This window comes from Pituophis catenifer, unplaced genomic scaffold (genome assembly GCF_029215685.1).
Source record: "Pituophis catenifer annectens isolate HBS135680 unplaced genomic scaffold, rPitCat1.0.hap2 SCAF_10, whole genome shotgun sequence".
In the NCBI taxonomy this organism is placed as follows: Eukaryota; Metazoa; Chordata; class Lepidosauria; order Squamata; family Colubridae; genus Pituophis; species Pituophis catenifer.
In genome coordinates, this window is record NW_027256890.1 from 12,839,410 (window position 1) to 12,855,113 (window position 15,704).

Consider the following 15,704-nt stretch of genomic DNA (forward strand, 5'->3'; position numbering starts at 1 on the left):
ACCTTGACCTTTGACCTTGACCCCCTGACCTTTTGACCTTGACCCCCTGACCTTTTGACCTTGACCCCCTGACCTTTGACCCCTGACCTTTTGACCTTTGACCTTTTGACCCCTGACCTTTGACCTTTTGACCTTGACCTTTGACCTTGACCCCTGACCTTTGCCCCCTGACCTTTTGACCTTGACCCCATGACCTTTTGACCTTGACCCCCTGACCTTTTGACCTTGACCTTTGACCCCTGACCTTTTGACCTTTGACCTTTTGACCTTTGACCCCCTGACCTTTTGACCTTTGACCCCCTGACCTTTGGCCCTGACCCCTGACCTTTGGCCCTGACCCTTGACCCACCCACTCGCCCCCACCCCTTGGCCTCTGCCTCCCAGCGATTTACCTCCTTGCAGCAAGAAACAAGAAGAAACAGCCCATTTCAGCTTCAGCACAGCCTAATTAGCACAAGTTGATTGGATGGCAGCGCGACTCTCAGCTGTTTTGCCTGGCCTCTGCTGCTTGCTGCAAAGAGGTAAATGGCTGGGAACAATTTTTTTTTTTTTGTTTGGTGCTACTCAAGCTATGCTGAAAATAAAAATGAAAGTAAAGCAGGCTATTTTGCTGTAACGAGGCAAAATTGCTGGGAGGCAGAGGCAGATTTCTTTTTCTTGTTTTCCTCACCAAAAAAGGTAGGTGCATCTTATAGTCCAGAGCATCTTATACTCCAAAAATTACAGTGTATGCCGTTCATCTCCCTGATAAGACAGTCGTCTTATCAGCAGGCTACAGGCAATCTTCTCCGCAGCGTAAGAAGACAGAAGGATGCGTTGAATTTGACACCACCGATTCCCCTACGAAGCCTCTGCAACAGCACTTGCCCACAAAACCCCCAGATTACAAGACTGGGGCTATTCATCTTAGAAAAAGAGCCACATGCTGAGGTGCAGACATGAAGGTGAGGATGCCGTTCTCCCCCTCAAAACAGCAGTCCTAACAGATCAGGACAGGCCAAAGGAAGTCTTTCCTCAAGAAATTAGCGTTAACGTGCAGAATCTGCTTCCGTGGGGACGAGGTGATGGCCACCGACCTCAATGGACTGAAAGGGGGGACAATGGAGGGGACTGTTTGTCATGAGGCTACATACTGCCTGGGGCAATGAGGGCTAGATGCTTGAGCTGAAGGAGGCTTTCCTGTCCTACTTCTTGGGCTTTCAACCAGTCCAATGGAAAGCAAAATCCGAGCAGGCTTTAACTGAGTAAGAGTGTCAAGACTGCCGCTGGAGATTCAGAGGGCAAAGGAGCCCGGGTGACCTGGCAGAAGAGGTGGTGGAGGACAGAGGCGGTCCCTCTGACTAGGGACAGGTGCAGGGAGGAGAATAGGACCGAGTGGCCGGTCCTTGGAAGTGGATGGCTGCAACCAGTAAGCGAATGGGGTTCCCACACTTTTGAATATTTCAATTTACTGAGAAGAAACAGCTACGGTATCTTATATAAGCCATAAGCAGGTGATGGGTCCAGCTGAAAAATCTACATTGTCAAAAATGTGTAAAGTGCAAAATACAGGTATAATTTTATTTACAGTTTAATATAGTATTAACAATTATAGGCAATCTGGCCTGACTATTTGCACTGAAATATGAACAACTCCTTCTCTCAAAGTATGATCTGTCCCCGTCCACACACACACACACAAACACAGCCAGCCGAGGGTTAAGGAAACACTTTGGCACACACCCAGGTCTTTATCTCCAACTTGGCAGCGATTTACACACCGTCTGCCAAATGCGTTTATTTCCACAAAACAGAAAGATAAGATACTTAGCGTTCAAAAGTCCAATCAGAATAATATTCCTCTCAGCAGTTTCCGGACGAGGCTTTAGTGACTATCCAAGGTTTACTTTTGTTCGTCACAAGGATCGCTGGCCACCACCCTCTATTATATAGTCTCTGGCGTGTGGTCCAGTGACTCAGTTCTAATCCCTAGCACGCCTCCTGAGCTGCTGCAATCGTTTATCACGCCTTCGGAGGCGTGCGTCCAGGAATGATGTTTCTTCGTCACTCTGATCCGAGCCACCTGTCTCCCGGCTAATCTCCTCTCCCTCGGCCGGCACCTGAGACAGTGCCAGAGGGGAGGGGCCTGGAGAGGGAGGCCTGGCTGACTCCTCTTCCTCATGCTCGGAGCTTTCTTCCTCCGATGGGACAGGCTCAGAGGGCGGGGCCACAACAAAGTATATCCCCAAAGTACAGCTATCAGGAAGATATGCCGGTACTGGGCTGTCCCTCGTGATCGCTTTAGAGGTGCGATTGGCCTCTGCCTTGAAAGATCCTGGATCCCGGGGTCTCCCCGGTTGCTGTGTCACAGCTGGATACTCACGGATCGGTGCGTGAAGGGCCACATGTTCCTGGTATGGCGTGGAGTACTTGTACTGCTTGCCACAGAATTCACAGGTATAGTTGCCTGTTTCTACAAAGTAAGAAAACAATTTTCAGAAGGAGAAAAGGTTTTCCCAAAAACCCTTGACCCAAACGTGGATCTCAATTCAGAGCATAGCAGGCTAGACATTTCCCACGTGACCTCGTGAGATGAGTTCCAAGTTTTCTTGACCAAGGAGGCCCTGGGCGTCCACCTTCGTGGTAACTGTTTCCTCTGTTTTGCCCCAGCTCTCTTTCCTGGAGAGAGGCTGAAAAGACACAGCTGCTACAGAGGCTAGACTTCCTTTTGCAGAAGTAGCATTTGGGAGTGGGCTGTATAAACCGTCGCAGACAGCAAAAGGCCAAGTCGCACTCTCGTCAGCGCTTACGAGGGGTAGTTATCATCTCAGATCAAGATCAACTTCTAGTTTTAATATCGCTCCCCACCCTCAATTTCACCCTATGCCCGAAGAAAACATGGTAACGTAACAAGGAATGCGGCAGCAATCAAATTAAAACACTGCAAAATTGTAATGGACTTTTTTTTTTTTTATCCCAGAGGACAATACTTAGAAGACAATATCTTCCCCTTTCATGAAGAGCTCTTTGTGAATTCTAAAATTAAGTCACGAGAAATGCAAGTGGAATGTTTTTCCTAGGTCTGAATATAATTATTAAAATAAATAATGTGCGCAGATGCTGGTGAGCAGGTCATCGAGCCATATAAGATTGTTGGCAGCCTTGGATAGGCATATGTACTCCACCTCCGTGGTCGAGGTGGCTACCAAATTTTGTTTGCCCGTGTACCAGTGCACTGGGCTATCGTTTAGGTAGAATACGTACCCCGAGGTGCTTTTCCTGCTCTTGGTGTCTCCGGCCCAATCAGCATCGGCGTAGCAGGTGAGGACTGGCCCGCTAGATGTACTTGGCTCTAGGAGCAGGCAGGCATCGGCGCTGTACTTTAGGTACCTCAGCACTCTCTTTACAGCGTCCCAGTGGTACATTGTGGGTCTACCTACGTGCCTGGACAGTAGATTAACCGACAGGGCGATGTCTGGTCTTGTCCAGTTGGCGATGTACAGGAGTGAGCCTATGGTGGATCTGTATAGGGTGTTGTCCTTGAATTCAGGGGACTCGCCATGTGTATTCTTTAAGAAGTCCGGTTGCATGGGGGTCTCGCACCCTTTGGCATCTGCCATGTTGCACTTGTGCAATAGTTCATTTATTTTCTCTTTCTGAGACAGCCGGAACCCCTTGGGTGTTTTGTCGATTTGCACCCCTAAGTACTTGTTTATTCTTCCTAAATATTTCAATGTGAAGTGTGCGTTCAACCCGTGGGCAAATGCTTCACGCTCTGTCCTTGTGTTTGCTGATATATAGAATGTCGTCCAGGTAGACTAGGATGTATTCAGGGGATTCTTCTCCACTTCTGGTGAAGAAACAGTTGTCGGCTGTGGTTGCAGTAAATCCCATCGACTTCAATACTCCGACTAAGCACTCGTACCAGCGTTTACCGGATTGTTTCAGTCCATAGAGGCTCTTGTTGAGCAGCTAGGTGTCCCCTTTGTTGGTCTCTGTGTGCGGCACTCTGACGTATATTTCCTTATCTAGCTTGGCGTGTAAGTAGGCCGTCTGCACGTCGAATTGGTGTACCTCTAGCCCTAGTACGGAGGCAATTACGAGTGCGCTCTTGACGCTTTCTGCTCTCACGGTAGGGGAGTATGTGTCGGTGTAATCTTCCGGGAACCTCTGGGCGAAGCCTTGAGCAACTAACCTGGCCTTGTATAGGTTGTACTACTACTACTGGTCTCTGGTGGGGAGGGAATGGGGATTTTGCAGTATCCTTCTCCTGGAGTCGGGTAGGAATGGAGATTTTGCAGTACCCTTCCCTTGGAGTGGGGTGGGAATGGAGATTTTGCAGTACCCTTCCCTTGGAGTGGGGTGGGAATGGAGACTTTGCAGTATCCTTCCCCTGCCACGCCCACCAAGCCATGCCCACTAAGCCACACCATGCCCACCAAGCCACGCCCACAGAACCGGTAGTAAAAAAAAATGAATTTCACCACTGGCACAGGCCCTTGCCCGATCTCGAACAGGCCGCTGCCCAGAGAGTTAGAATAGAATAGAATAGAATATAGAATGGAATATAGAATAGAATAGAATAGAATAGAATAGAATAGAATAGAATAGAATAGAATAGAATAGAATAGAATTCTTTATTGGCCAAGTGTGATTGGACACACAAGGAATTTGTCTTCGGTGCATAGGCTCTCAGTGTGCATAAAAGAAAAAATACGTTCGTCAAGAATCATAAGGTACAACACTTAATGATAGTCACAGGGAACAAATCAGCACGGAAATAGAATTATACGTTGAGGCTTGCAAGATTCTGTCAGATGCAGCCTTTACAACAAACTCGAATCGTTTCCTATCTGGTTTATCCCACAGCCCATATTTTGTGCAACGACAGGTAAGTCGGTTGATTCAATAAATGATGATTAAATGGGCCACCTATTTATTATAACTTCTGCCAATTTGAAGGGCTACATTGGTCAGCAGGTGGCAGCATCTGCAAGCTTTTCTTTTGGGGAAAAAAAATTGCAAAGCAAAAATTTTGCATTTAAAAGTGTAGAGCCTGGCTTGAAATGAAAAAAAGCACCCCCGAATTTTCCCCGCCTGCCCCCATAAAAAGGAACCCCCAAAGCAGCTAAGTGCAATGATCTCTCTAGCACATTGTTCATATTCTGGATTCATTAAAAGCTAAGCCTTTTCTCTTTAATTAAAGTTTTTTTGAGTGCAATTCAATGTTTTTCACATTTTTTTCTTAATTAGATTTAAATTAATTGATGCATTTTTTTTTTTTTTTACCATGGTCTGCTTTGGGTGGGGCTGCATCAGAGCAGAGTGTAAATGATAAATTTACAGTATAAATTCAATAGAACCTCTCCAGATATCTTCAGGCATCCACAGCTGGCACAATCGAAGTTGTTGTATATCACTATTTTTTAAACTTGTCAAATTTTAGATGTGTGGATTTCAATCCCCAGAATTTCCCCAGCCAGCATGGATTCTGGGAGTTAACATCCACACATCTTAAAAGTTGCTAGGTTTGAAAAATACGGATTCATGTCATCAATCTTAGACAAAACAAGATAAACTTTTGAGTCCAGATAAGCTAAACGCTATTTGTGATAAATTGTATGTTATTATTAAACCTATTCTTGCTTAATTCTTGCTTAATCTATGATTTATAGAAACACACTTTGTAGATTCGCAGAGTAAACCATAATCTGGCTATTAATCTTGGGGTTTGGAAGCTAGTGAGGTCATCACTATGAGTTTCTTGTTTTAATGATTGAAGTTGGGTTTGGTTTTAGCTATCATTACTTTCCTTTGTTTTTTTAATCGTATATATTGGTTTGACTTTAAGTTAGGTGCACTGCCTCGAGTCTCATTTGGGAGATAAATTAATATCAACACAACTAATAATTAGTTTTAATTATAATTAATATAATGTATATTTATTATACATGATATTGTATAATAAATTGTAGGTAACGCGTTTCAAAGCTGGCTTGTTTGTGGTTTAAGGTGTGTAAACAAGTGATCTATTTTTTAACTCACTAGATACAGTAATTAAACTAAAGAAACTGAAATATTACATAAATTTCTTAAGATTATCTGCACGTTTCCTCCCCCAGAAATGTGTGTTGTTACTTACGCTGGAGTAAACAATGTAAGGTTAATTATGAAAACCTGCTTTAATCTTGGTTTGTAAGAACATGGCTAATGAAATCTGCAGCCCAGAGACATGGCTGGATTCGGGTGACTTAAGGGGGTTGAAAGCTCACCAACTACCTTGTAGCCTAGTGCAGATTCTGGCACTGGAGCCTTTTTTTTTTTTTTTTTTTGGATAAATCATGATTAAGTCAACAAGTTGCATCAAGTATCACATGAGCGTCTCATGAGACCTGCAATTTGGCCGGCTTGCTTTGGTTCAGCATGTTTGGGGACAACAATACGGTGTGCTAACTGCGATTCATGGCTTGTTCATAGTTTATTCAATAAGCCACGGTTAAGGCTGAAGGGGGTAGTTTAGCGCCCCCTGGAAATCTGGACACTTTCTGCCAACTTTTGCGCAGGCCAGAAGTTCCAGAAGGGGAGGGGCGGAGGAGAGAAGGCGCCATTGGCCAGCGGGCCCCGCCATTCAGCGGCGGGGGCGGGAACAAAGCGGCGGATTGGCAGCGCGGGCGACCTAAGGCGCGGCGGCGTCCGAGGCGCTCCGTCCAATGCGGGCGGCGGGGGGCGGGCGCGGCGGAGGCTCGTCCAATGGGCGCGCTCCGGCGGGCCGCGGCTACCGCTGAGGGGGCGTCGAGGGCTCAGAGCCGCGGCGGCGGCGGGGCTGACGGAGGCGGGAGGCTGCGCGGCGACGGGATGGGATCTCCGGAGCCCCGAGCCCCGCTGGCCGCCCAGGACGACGACGACGACGCGGCCGAGGCGGAGCAGGAGCAGGAGGGAGGCGGCGAGCTGGACTCGCGGAGCTCGGCGGGCGACGCGGGCGGCGGCGGCGAGCGGCGCGTCGACAAGTTCGGCTTCCTGGTGGCCGACAGAGAGGACGCCGCGGAGCCTCCGGAGGCGCCGTGAGTGGCTGGGGCGCTCTGGACATGGGCAGGGGCACTCTTGCCATCAGCAGGGCTGATTTTTTTGGGGGGGAGGGGACGGCAGGGCAGGGAGGCACTCTGTCCATGGGCAGGGGCACTCTTGCTATCAGCAGGGCTGCTCTTTGGGGGGGGAGGGTTGAGTGGCACTCTTGACATGGGCAGGGGCGCTCTCGCCGCCACCTGGGGAGGGGGAGGGGAGGGCAGGGAGGCACTCTTGACATGGGCAGGGGCACTCTTGCCACCAGCAGGGCTGCTCTTTGGGGACGGGAGGGCAGGGAGGCACTCTTGACATGGGCAGGGGCGCTCTCGCCGTCAGCAGGGCTGCTCTTTGGGGAGGGGAGGGTGGCACTCTTGACATGGGCAGGGGCACTCTTGCCACCAGCAGGGCTGCTCTTTGGGGGGAGGGTTGAGTGGCACTCTTGACATGGGCAGGGGCGCTCTCGCCGTCAGCAAAGCTGATTTTTGGGGAAGGTTCAATGGCTTGACATGGGCAGGGGCGCTCTTGCCACCAGCAAGGCTGTTCTTTGGGTTCATTGGCACTCTCGACATGGGCAGGGGCGCTCTTGCCATCAGCAGGGCTGCTCTTTGGGGAAGGTTCAATGGCACTCTTGACATGGGCAGGGGCACTCTTGCCACCAGCAAGGCTGCTTTTTTGGTGGGGGTTGAGTGGCACTCTTGACATGGGCAGGGGTGCTCTCGCCATTAGCAGGGCTGCTCTTTGGGGAGGGGAGGGTTGAGTGGCACTCTGTCCATGGGCAGGGGTGCTCTCGCCATTAGCAGGGCTGCTCTTTGGGGAGGGGAGGGTTGAGTGGCACTCTGTCCATGGGCAGGGGCACTCTCGCCGTCAGCAAAGCTGATTTTTGGGGAAGGTTCAATGGCTTGACATGGGCAGGGGCGCTCTTGCCACCAGCAAGGCTGCTCTTTGGGTTCATTGGCACTCTCGACATGGGCAGGGGCGCTCTTGCCATCAGCAGGGATGCTCTTTGGGGGGGGAAGGGGAGGGTGGCACTCTGGCCATGGGCAGGGGCACTCTTGCCATCAGCAAGGCTGCTCTTAGCAGAGGGTTGAATGGCACTCTTGACATGGGCAGAGGTGCTCTTGCCATCAGCAGGGCTGCTCTTTGGGGAGGGGAGGGTTGAGTGGCACTCTTGACATGGGCAGGGGTGCTCTCGCCATCAGCAGGGCTGCTCTTTTGGGAGGGGAGAGACACTGTCCATGGGCAGGGGCACTCTTGCCACCAGCAAGGCTGATTTTTGGGGAGGGTTGAGTGGCACTCTTGACATGGGCAGGGACACTCGCCATCAGCAGGGCTGCTCTTTGGGGGGAGGGAAGGGAAGGGCGGCACTCTGGCCATGGGCAGGGGGACTCTCGCTGTCACCTGGGGAGGGGAGGGCGGTACTCTTGACATGGGCAGGGGCACTCTTGCCGTCAGCAAGGCTGCTCTTAGGGGAGGAGAGGGTGGCACTCTTGACATGGTTAGGGGTGCTCTTGCCATCAGCAGGGATGCTCTTTGGGGGGGGAAGGGGAGGGTGGCACTCTGGCCATGGGCAGGGGCACTCTTGCCATCAGCAAGGCTGCTCTTAGCAGAGGGTTGAATGGCACTCTTGACATGGGCAGAGGTGCTCTTGCCATCAGCAGGGCTGCTCTTTGGGGAAGGTGGCCCTCTTGACATGGGCAGGGGCGCTCTCGCCATCAGCAGGGTTGCTCTTTAGGGGGGGAAGGGGAGGGCGGCACTCTGGCCATGGGCAGGGGCACACTCGCCGTCACCTGTGGAGTGGAGGGCAGTACTCTTGACATGGCAGGGGCACTCTTGCTGTCAGCAGGGCTGCTCTTAGGGTGGGAGGGGAGGGCGGCACTCTTGACATGGGCAGGGGCGCTCTTGGGGGCTGGAGGGGCACTCTGCCCATCAGGGCTGCTCTTCAGTGACTAGATTGAGTGGCACTCTTGCCATGGGCAGGGGCGCTCTCGCTATCGAGACTGCTCTTTGGCGAGGGTTGAGTGGCACTCTTGACATGGGTAGGGGTGCTTTTGCCATCAGCAGGGCTACTCTTTGGGGAAGGTGGCACTCTTGCCATCAGGGCTGCTCTTCAGTGAGTAGATTGGTGGCACTCTTGCCATGGGCAGGGGCACTGTTGCTAGATTGGCAGGAGGGCTGTGTTTTTGGGGTGGGGTGGATTAGAGTTATGGGTTGGGGGGCTCTCGCTGGGGAGGGGAACGGGGGTAGCATTGGGGGCGAGGGGGGTTCCTGGCACAAGCAGGACTCTCATTAAAGGAAAGGAGGGGGTTCTAAGAGATCCGAATAGGGGCGGGGGGACACTGGGCCCTCCTTCTATGGGCAGAGGCCCTCCTGCAGGAGAGAACATTTTGCAAAGGCACAAGGGTCGGGAGGGCACTCTTGACATGGACTTTGGCCCCTTTTTTCCAGACCCGGCCTGAGCCGCCTTCGTCTGGCTTTCTCTTCGGTTGCCTAGAATCCCACTTCTCTTTAACAAACCGGCTTTAACCGTTGGGTTAGTTTCGATCAGGGGGGCGTCCCGACTTCTGCAACTTGAAGACGGGTGGACTTCAACTCCCAGAATTCCCCAGCCAGCTGGCTGGCTGGGGAATTCTGGGAGTTGAAGTCCACCCGTCTTCAAGTTGCAGACCTCTGGCTTAGGGGGATTGTTGGTTTGATTTTCAAAATTTGCTTCCTGCTCTTAAAATAAAGCAACCGCAGGACCTGAACCCAGAACCTCGAGAGACACCCTCCCCCATTCCCCTATTGCAACAGCCCCATGTAGGATGGTGCATTATTGGGGCAGGGGTAAAACCCCAGAGATGGTGCATTATTGGGGCAGGGGTAAAAACATGGAGGGACTTTTCGGGCAAGCTGGGTGGGGTGAAAGCCCTTTTCCCATGGGCAGAGACACTCTTGCCGCCTCCGTTTGGGTTAGCCTGAAATAAAACTTTGTGTTTTATTTGGGACTGCCCTGTCCAGATGTGGTGGGAGGCCTTGAGTTTGCCCAGGCCCAAAAGATGGATAGTAGCTATCTTTGGAGGAGGAGGAGGGGGTTTAACCCCCCCCCCCAGCTTCCTTTATGACCAGGGATGTACCACTTTAAGACTGGTGGACTTCAACTCCCAGAATTCCCCAGCCAGCCACAAATCCACATGCTGGCTCTGGAATTCTGGGAGTTGAAGTCCACAAGTCTTGAAATGGCTTAAGAGACCCCTGGCTTAGTCCTAGGGCGAAAGCACTCTTCACATGCTCAGGTGCATTCCGAAGCTCGCATTCCGTTCTTTCTGAGCCCCGATTTAAAGCTCTTGGCTACTTCCCGAAATCAAGAAAAAAAGTGGGAAACTTCATTTGCTTGATATTAAACTCAACAGTTTAATACGTTGTGCGAATGGGTGACTTCGGTAACCTGGTTAGAAAAGCAATAACACCAAAGGCAGTCTCGGCGGGACTATTAAAACCTGCCTTTTAGCCTTTCCAAAGTTAGCCAAGGTTTGTATATTTTATTTCTAACTCCACTAATGTGAAATGCGGTACGTAAAAACAGACTGAGTTTTTTTTTTTCTTTTTAAATTAAAGAACTGAAAAATAGAAAAAGAAAAAAAAAATCAATCTCGGCAAATAAAACACTGGGAAAAAAAACTAAGTTTTCAAAAGATAGCCAAGAAAGAAATTTTTAGTGTGGTCTCAAACTGTGTCTTTTATGGGGAGGGGAGAAAATGAGTGTATTGCTTAGCAAGATTGTGTGTGTGTGTACACACAAATTAAACATTGTGTGTGCTTTATTTGTGTGTGTTGGGGATTATGAGACAGAGCAAGAGGTTGAGTTTTAACTGCTTACTGATTTATGAAACTCACTCAAAACATTTTGAGTAAATTTTTGGTTTTGGGGAGAATAGAATAGAATAGGAAGAGCAATAGGAATAGAGAATAGAATTAGAATTTAATAGAATTAGAATTTAATAGAGAAGAGAAGAGAGAAGGGAAAAGAGAAGAGAAATGAGAAGAGAAGAAAATTAGAATGGAATAGAATAGAAATGGAATGGAATGGAATGGAATAGAATATAGAAAATGAAAAGAATGGAATGGAATAAGGAAAGAAGGAGAATAGAATAGAATAGAATAGAATAGAATAGAATAGAATAGAATAGAATAGAATAGAATAGAATAGAATAGAATAGAATATAGAAAATGAAAAGAATGGAATAAGGAAAGAAGGAGAATAGAATGAATAGAATAGAATAGAATAGAATAGAATAGAATAGAATAGAATAGAATAGAATAGAATATAGAAAATGAAAAGAATGGAATAAGGAAAGAAGGAGAATAAAATAGAATAGAATAGAATAGAATAGAATAGAATAGAATAGAATAGAATAGAATAGAATAGAATATAGAAAATGAAAATGGAATAAGGAAAGAAGGAGAATAGAATAGAATAGAATAGAATAGAATAGAATAGAATAGAATAGAATAGAATATAGAAAAATGAATAGAATAGAATATAGAAAATGAAAAGAATGGAATAAGGAAAGAAGGAGAATAGAATAGAATAGAATAGAATAGAATAGAATAGAATAGAATAGAATAGAATATAGAAAAATGAATAGAATAGAATATAGAAAATGAAAAGAATGGAATAAGGAAAGAAGGAGAATAGAATAGAATAGAATAGAATAGAATAGAATAGAATAGAATAGAATAGAATAGAATAGAATAGAATAGAATAATCTTTATTGGCCAAGTGTGATTGGACACACAAGGAATTTGTCTTTGGTGCATTTGCTTTGAGTAACCATAAAAGACAAGATACATTCATTAAGAATCATAAGGTGCACCGCTTAATGATACTCATGGGGTACAAATAAGCAATCAAATCATACTTAGGAAGCAATATAAATCATAAGCATCAAGTTACAGTCATACAGTCATAAGTGGGAGGAGATGGATGGTGGGAACGATGAGAAGATTAATAGTAGTGCAGACCTAGTGAATAGTTTGACAGTGTTGTGGGAATTATTTGTTTAGCAGAGGGATGGCGTTCGGGAAAAAACTGTTCTTGTGTCTAGTTGTTCTGGTGTGCAGTGCTCTATAGCGTCGTATTGAGGGTAGGAGTTGAAACAATTTATGTCCAGGATGCGAGGGGTCTGTAAATATTTTCACATCCCTCTTTTTGACTCCTGCAGTATAGAGGTCCTCCATGGAAGGCAGGTTGGTAGCCATTGTTTTTTCTGCAGTTCTAATTATCTAATCTTTTTTTTTTTTTTTCATCTTTGCAAGCTGTGGTTTCCAAGCATATGGAGCTGGGCTTATGGAAAAATATGGAAAAAATGATATGGAAAAAAGTGGGCCTTATTTGTTCTGTGTTTCTTTTCCAGCCTTTCCGTTCAAAAGCAACTGGGCTTACTCTTGAGTAAACCTTGCTATAGTTTTTTTTGGCAGGAAGGACCAATTCCTGGAGAGGCAGGCATGGGAAATGATTAATATTCCACTGGCGTATGTAGGTTAGTTTTTTTTTTTTTTTCTTCCCAAGATTAATCACGCGAGGAACTAGGTCTACCTGTTCTGTGGAGCCCTTGTGTGTGATTGTGCAAAAAACAGCGCTGCATTCAACTTTCTTTTTCCAGCCCTTCCTCTCTTTTAAATCAACTCTCTGGTTTGCTAGGCTGGAGCATATGGAGGTGTAAATCCTTCGGGGCTTGTTGTTGGAACGGAGAATTAAGGAATTCGGCTGGTTTAGGAATGCTTTCCTTCTTAATAACAGAACAAGGTGATTTTTATTTTATTTTTTGGGTTCCCTGTCTGCTGTTATCCAAGATCTGGATGGCTGCTGTTATGAAAGGGAAATTGAGGGTTCCAGCTGTTATCTTAACAGTAACAGAGTTGGAAGGGACCTTGGAGGGCATCTAGTCCAACCCCCTGCTCACGCAGGAGACCTGTACTAGGGATTCGAACCGCCGAACCGCCGACCTTTCTGATCGACAAGCTCAGCGTCTTAGCCGCTGAGCCACCAGGCAGTGTGTTTTGTTAATGCTGCTTTCAGGGTGGATTTGATTTTAAAATTTAAATCGAGTCAATTTAAATGATGATTTAAATCTCTAGTTTAAAAAAAAAAAACGGCTTGATTTAAATCAACTCGATTTAAATCATGGTTTTTAAAAAGCAGCTGTCATCTCTGTCCCGCAGCGGCTCCTCCTCCTCTGTTGACTCACCGAGAGTCCCAATATTGCAGAATATACAGCCTCACGCTACGCAACTCAGCTCCATTTCATGCTGTATAAACTAAACTATGAATGCATCTTAAAGAGAAAACTCGCTTTAGATAGATCGTTACTCCAAAAGCATTTTATTGAAACAAATTCGATTTTAAAAAAATTGGATTTAAATTGAAAAAATCCGGTTTAAATTTTTAAAAAATGCATTTTTTTTTAAATCATCGATTTTTATCCACCCTGGGTAGCATCATCAGTGTTAGAAGGAAGTGGGGTTTATAGAGAGGAGGAAGAGCAAGAGGAGATCTGTGGGCTCGGTGGTGTTTGCTCTCAGCTTGGTTGTTCGTTGCAAACGTTTCACTACCCAACTAGCTTACATCATCAATGCTAGAAGGCAGTGGGATTTGTTCTTTTTATATACAATAATTGGCAGGGCAAACTAATTGTATACAAACAGAGAGCAAACCCCACTCCGATTTAAATTTTAAAAATCCGATTTTTTTTTTAATTTTTTAAAAACAATCATCGATTTTTATCCACCGTGGCTGATTTTCAGGAAGCTTGTGATGGAAAAACAGCCATTTTTCAGGTGTAGAAAATGAATGCAAATCAAAGGTAACCAGGAGGCATTTTCAGGACAGGGCAAGGTTTTGTCTAGATGGCAGAAAGTAAAAGTAAAAAAAAAAAAAAAAAGGAAGAGAAGAAAACAATGGCATGGATTGTATGAAGCAGTCAGAAGTCAGAACTAGTCCTTCACTTACATCCCGTTCATTTAGTGACCATTTGAAGTCAATGACACTGAAAAGTGATTTAGGAGTGATTTTCTTACGACCCTTCCAGCATTCCCAGGGTCCCTTGATCAAAATGAAAACATTTGGCAGCTGACTCATATTTATGACTCATATTTATAGAGTGGTTAGAGTGCAGTACTGCAGGCTACTTAAGCTCACCGCGCATAAGGGACGTGGTGGCTCAGTGGCTAAGAGGCTGAGCTTGTCGATCGAAAGGTCGGCAGTTCAGCGGTTCGAATCCCTAGTACCGCGTAACGGGGGGGGGGGGGGAGCTCCCGTGACGTGTCCCAGCTTCTGCCAACCTAGCAGTTCGAAAGCAGGTAAAAAATGCAAGTAGGGAAATAGGAACCACCTTTGGTGGGAAGGGAACAGCGTTCCGTGCGCCTTTGGCGTTGAGTCATGCCGGCCACATGACCACGGAGACGTCTTCGGACAGCGCTGGCTCTTCGGCTTTGAAACGGAGATGAGCAGCGCCCCCTAGAGTCGGGAACGACTAGCACAGATGTGCGAGGGGAACCTATACCTTTACCTTACTGCAGGCTACTTCAGCTGACTGCTAGCTGCAGTTCGGCAGTTCGAATCCCACCAGGCTCGAGGTTGACTCAGCCTTCCATCCTTCCGAGGTGGGTAAAATGAGGACCCAGATTGTCGGAGGGAAGAGGCTGACTCTGTAAACCACTTAGAGAGGGCTGTAAAAGCACTATGAAGCGGAATATAAGTCTTAAGCGCGATTACTATCGCCATGACGGTAGCAGCGTCCTGCGGTCATACGATCCGCTTCTGCGAACTTCTGGCAAGCAAAGTCTAGGAGAAGCCAGATTTACTTAACAACTGTGGCAAGAAGAGTTGTAAAATGGGGCAAGTCATTTAACAATTGTCTCACTTAGCAACATTAATTCTGGGCTTGATTTTAAGAGGAAGGAAAGGAAGGAAGGAAGGAAGGAAGGAAGGAAGGAAGGAAGGAAGGAAGGGAGGGAAAGCAAAAAAGAGAAGGAAGGAATGACGGACTAGAGTTTAAGAAGGAAAGAGGGAGGGAAGGGAAAGGAGGGAGGGAGGGAGGAAGGAAGAAGATGGGAAAGGGAAAGGGAAAAAGAGAAGGAAGGAAGGTCTGGAGTTTAAGAAGGAAAGGAAGGGAAGGAAGGAAGGAAGAAGATGGAAAAGGGAAAAGAGAAGGAAGGAAGGGAAAGGGAGGGAGAAAGGAAGAAGGGAAAGGGAAAAGAGAAGGAAGGAAGGGAAAGGGAGGGAGAAAGGAAGAAGAGAAAGGGAAAAAGAAGGAAGGAAGGTCTGGAGTTTAAGAAGGGAAGGAAGGAAGGAAGGGAAAGGAGGGAGGGAGAGAAGGAGATGAGGGAGGAAGGAAGGAAGGAAAAAGGAAAGGAAAGGAGGGAAGAAGGAAGGGAAAGGGAGGGAAGGAAGGAAGGAGATGGAAAAGGGAAAAAGGGAAGGAAGGTCTGGCGCTTAAGAAGAAAATAAGGAAGGAAGGAAGTTAAAAAAACAGTTATACAAATCTTTAAAAGTAGACTTAAAACCAGAGTAAGGGGAACATTGACTAAAATGCCACCTAAGCGGTAAATGTTTCACTTAGCAACAGAAACTTTGGACTCCATTGTAAGTCAAGGACTATAAAGTGCTTCTTCCTGGTTGGAGA

General features: G+C 47.0%; 1 protein-coding gene across 1 annotated transcript in view; it reads left to right on the top strand.

Moving 5' to 3' along the window:
* The first annotated feature begins 6,798 nt into the window (after positions 1 to 6,798).
* The window catches only part of TBC1D10A (TBC1 domain family member 10A), a 33,141-nt gene continuing 24,235 nt past the window's right edge, over positions 6,799 to 15,704 (top strand). Inside the window, exon 1 of the mRNA XM_070951646.1 lies at positions 6,799 to 7,040. Within this exon, the coding sequence (XP_070807747.1) occupies positions 6,835 to 7,040 (206 nt within the window). The 5' untranslated portion in view covers positions 6,799 to 6,834. The remainder of the gene's footprint in view (positions 7,041 to 15,704) is intronic.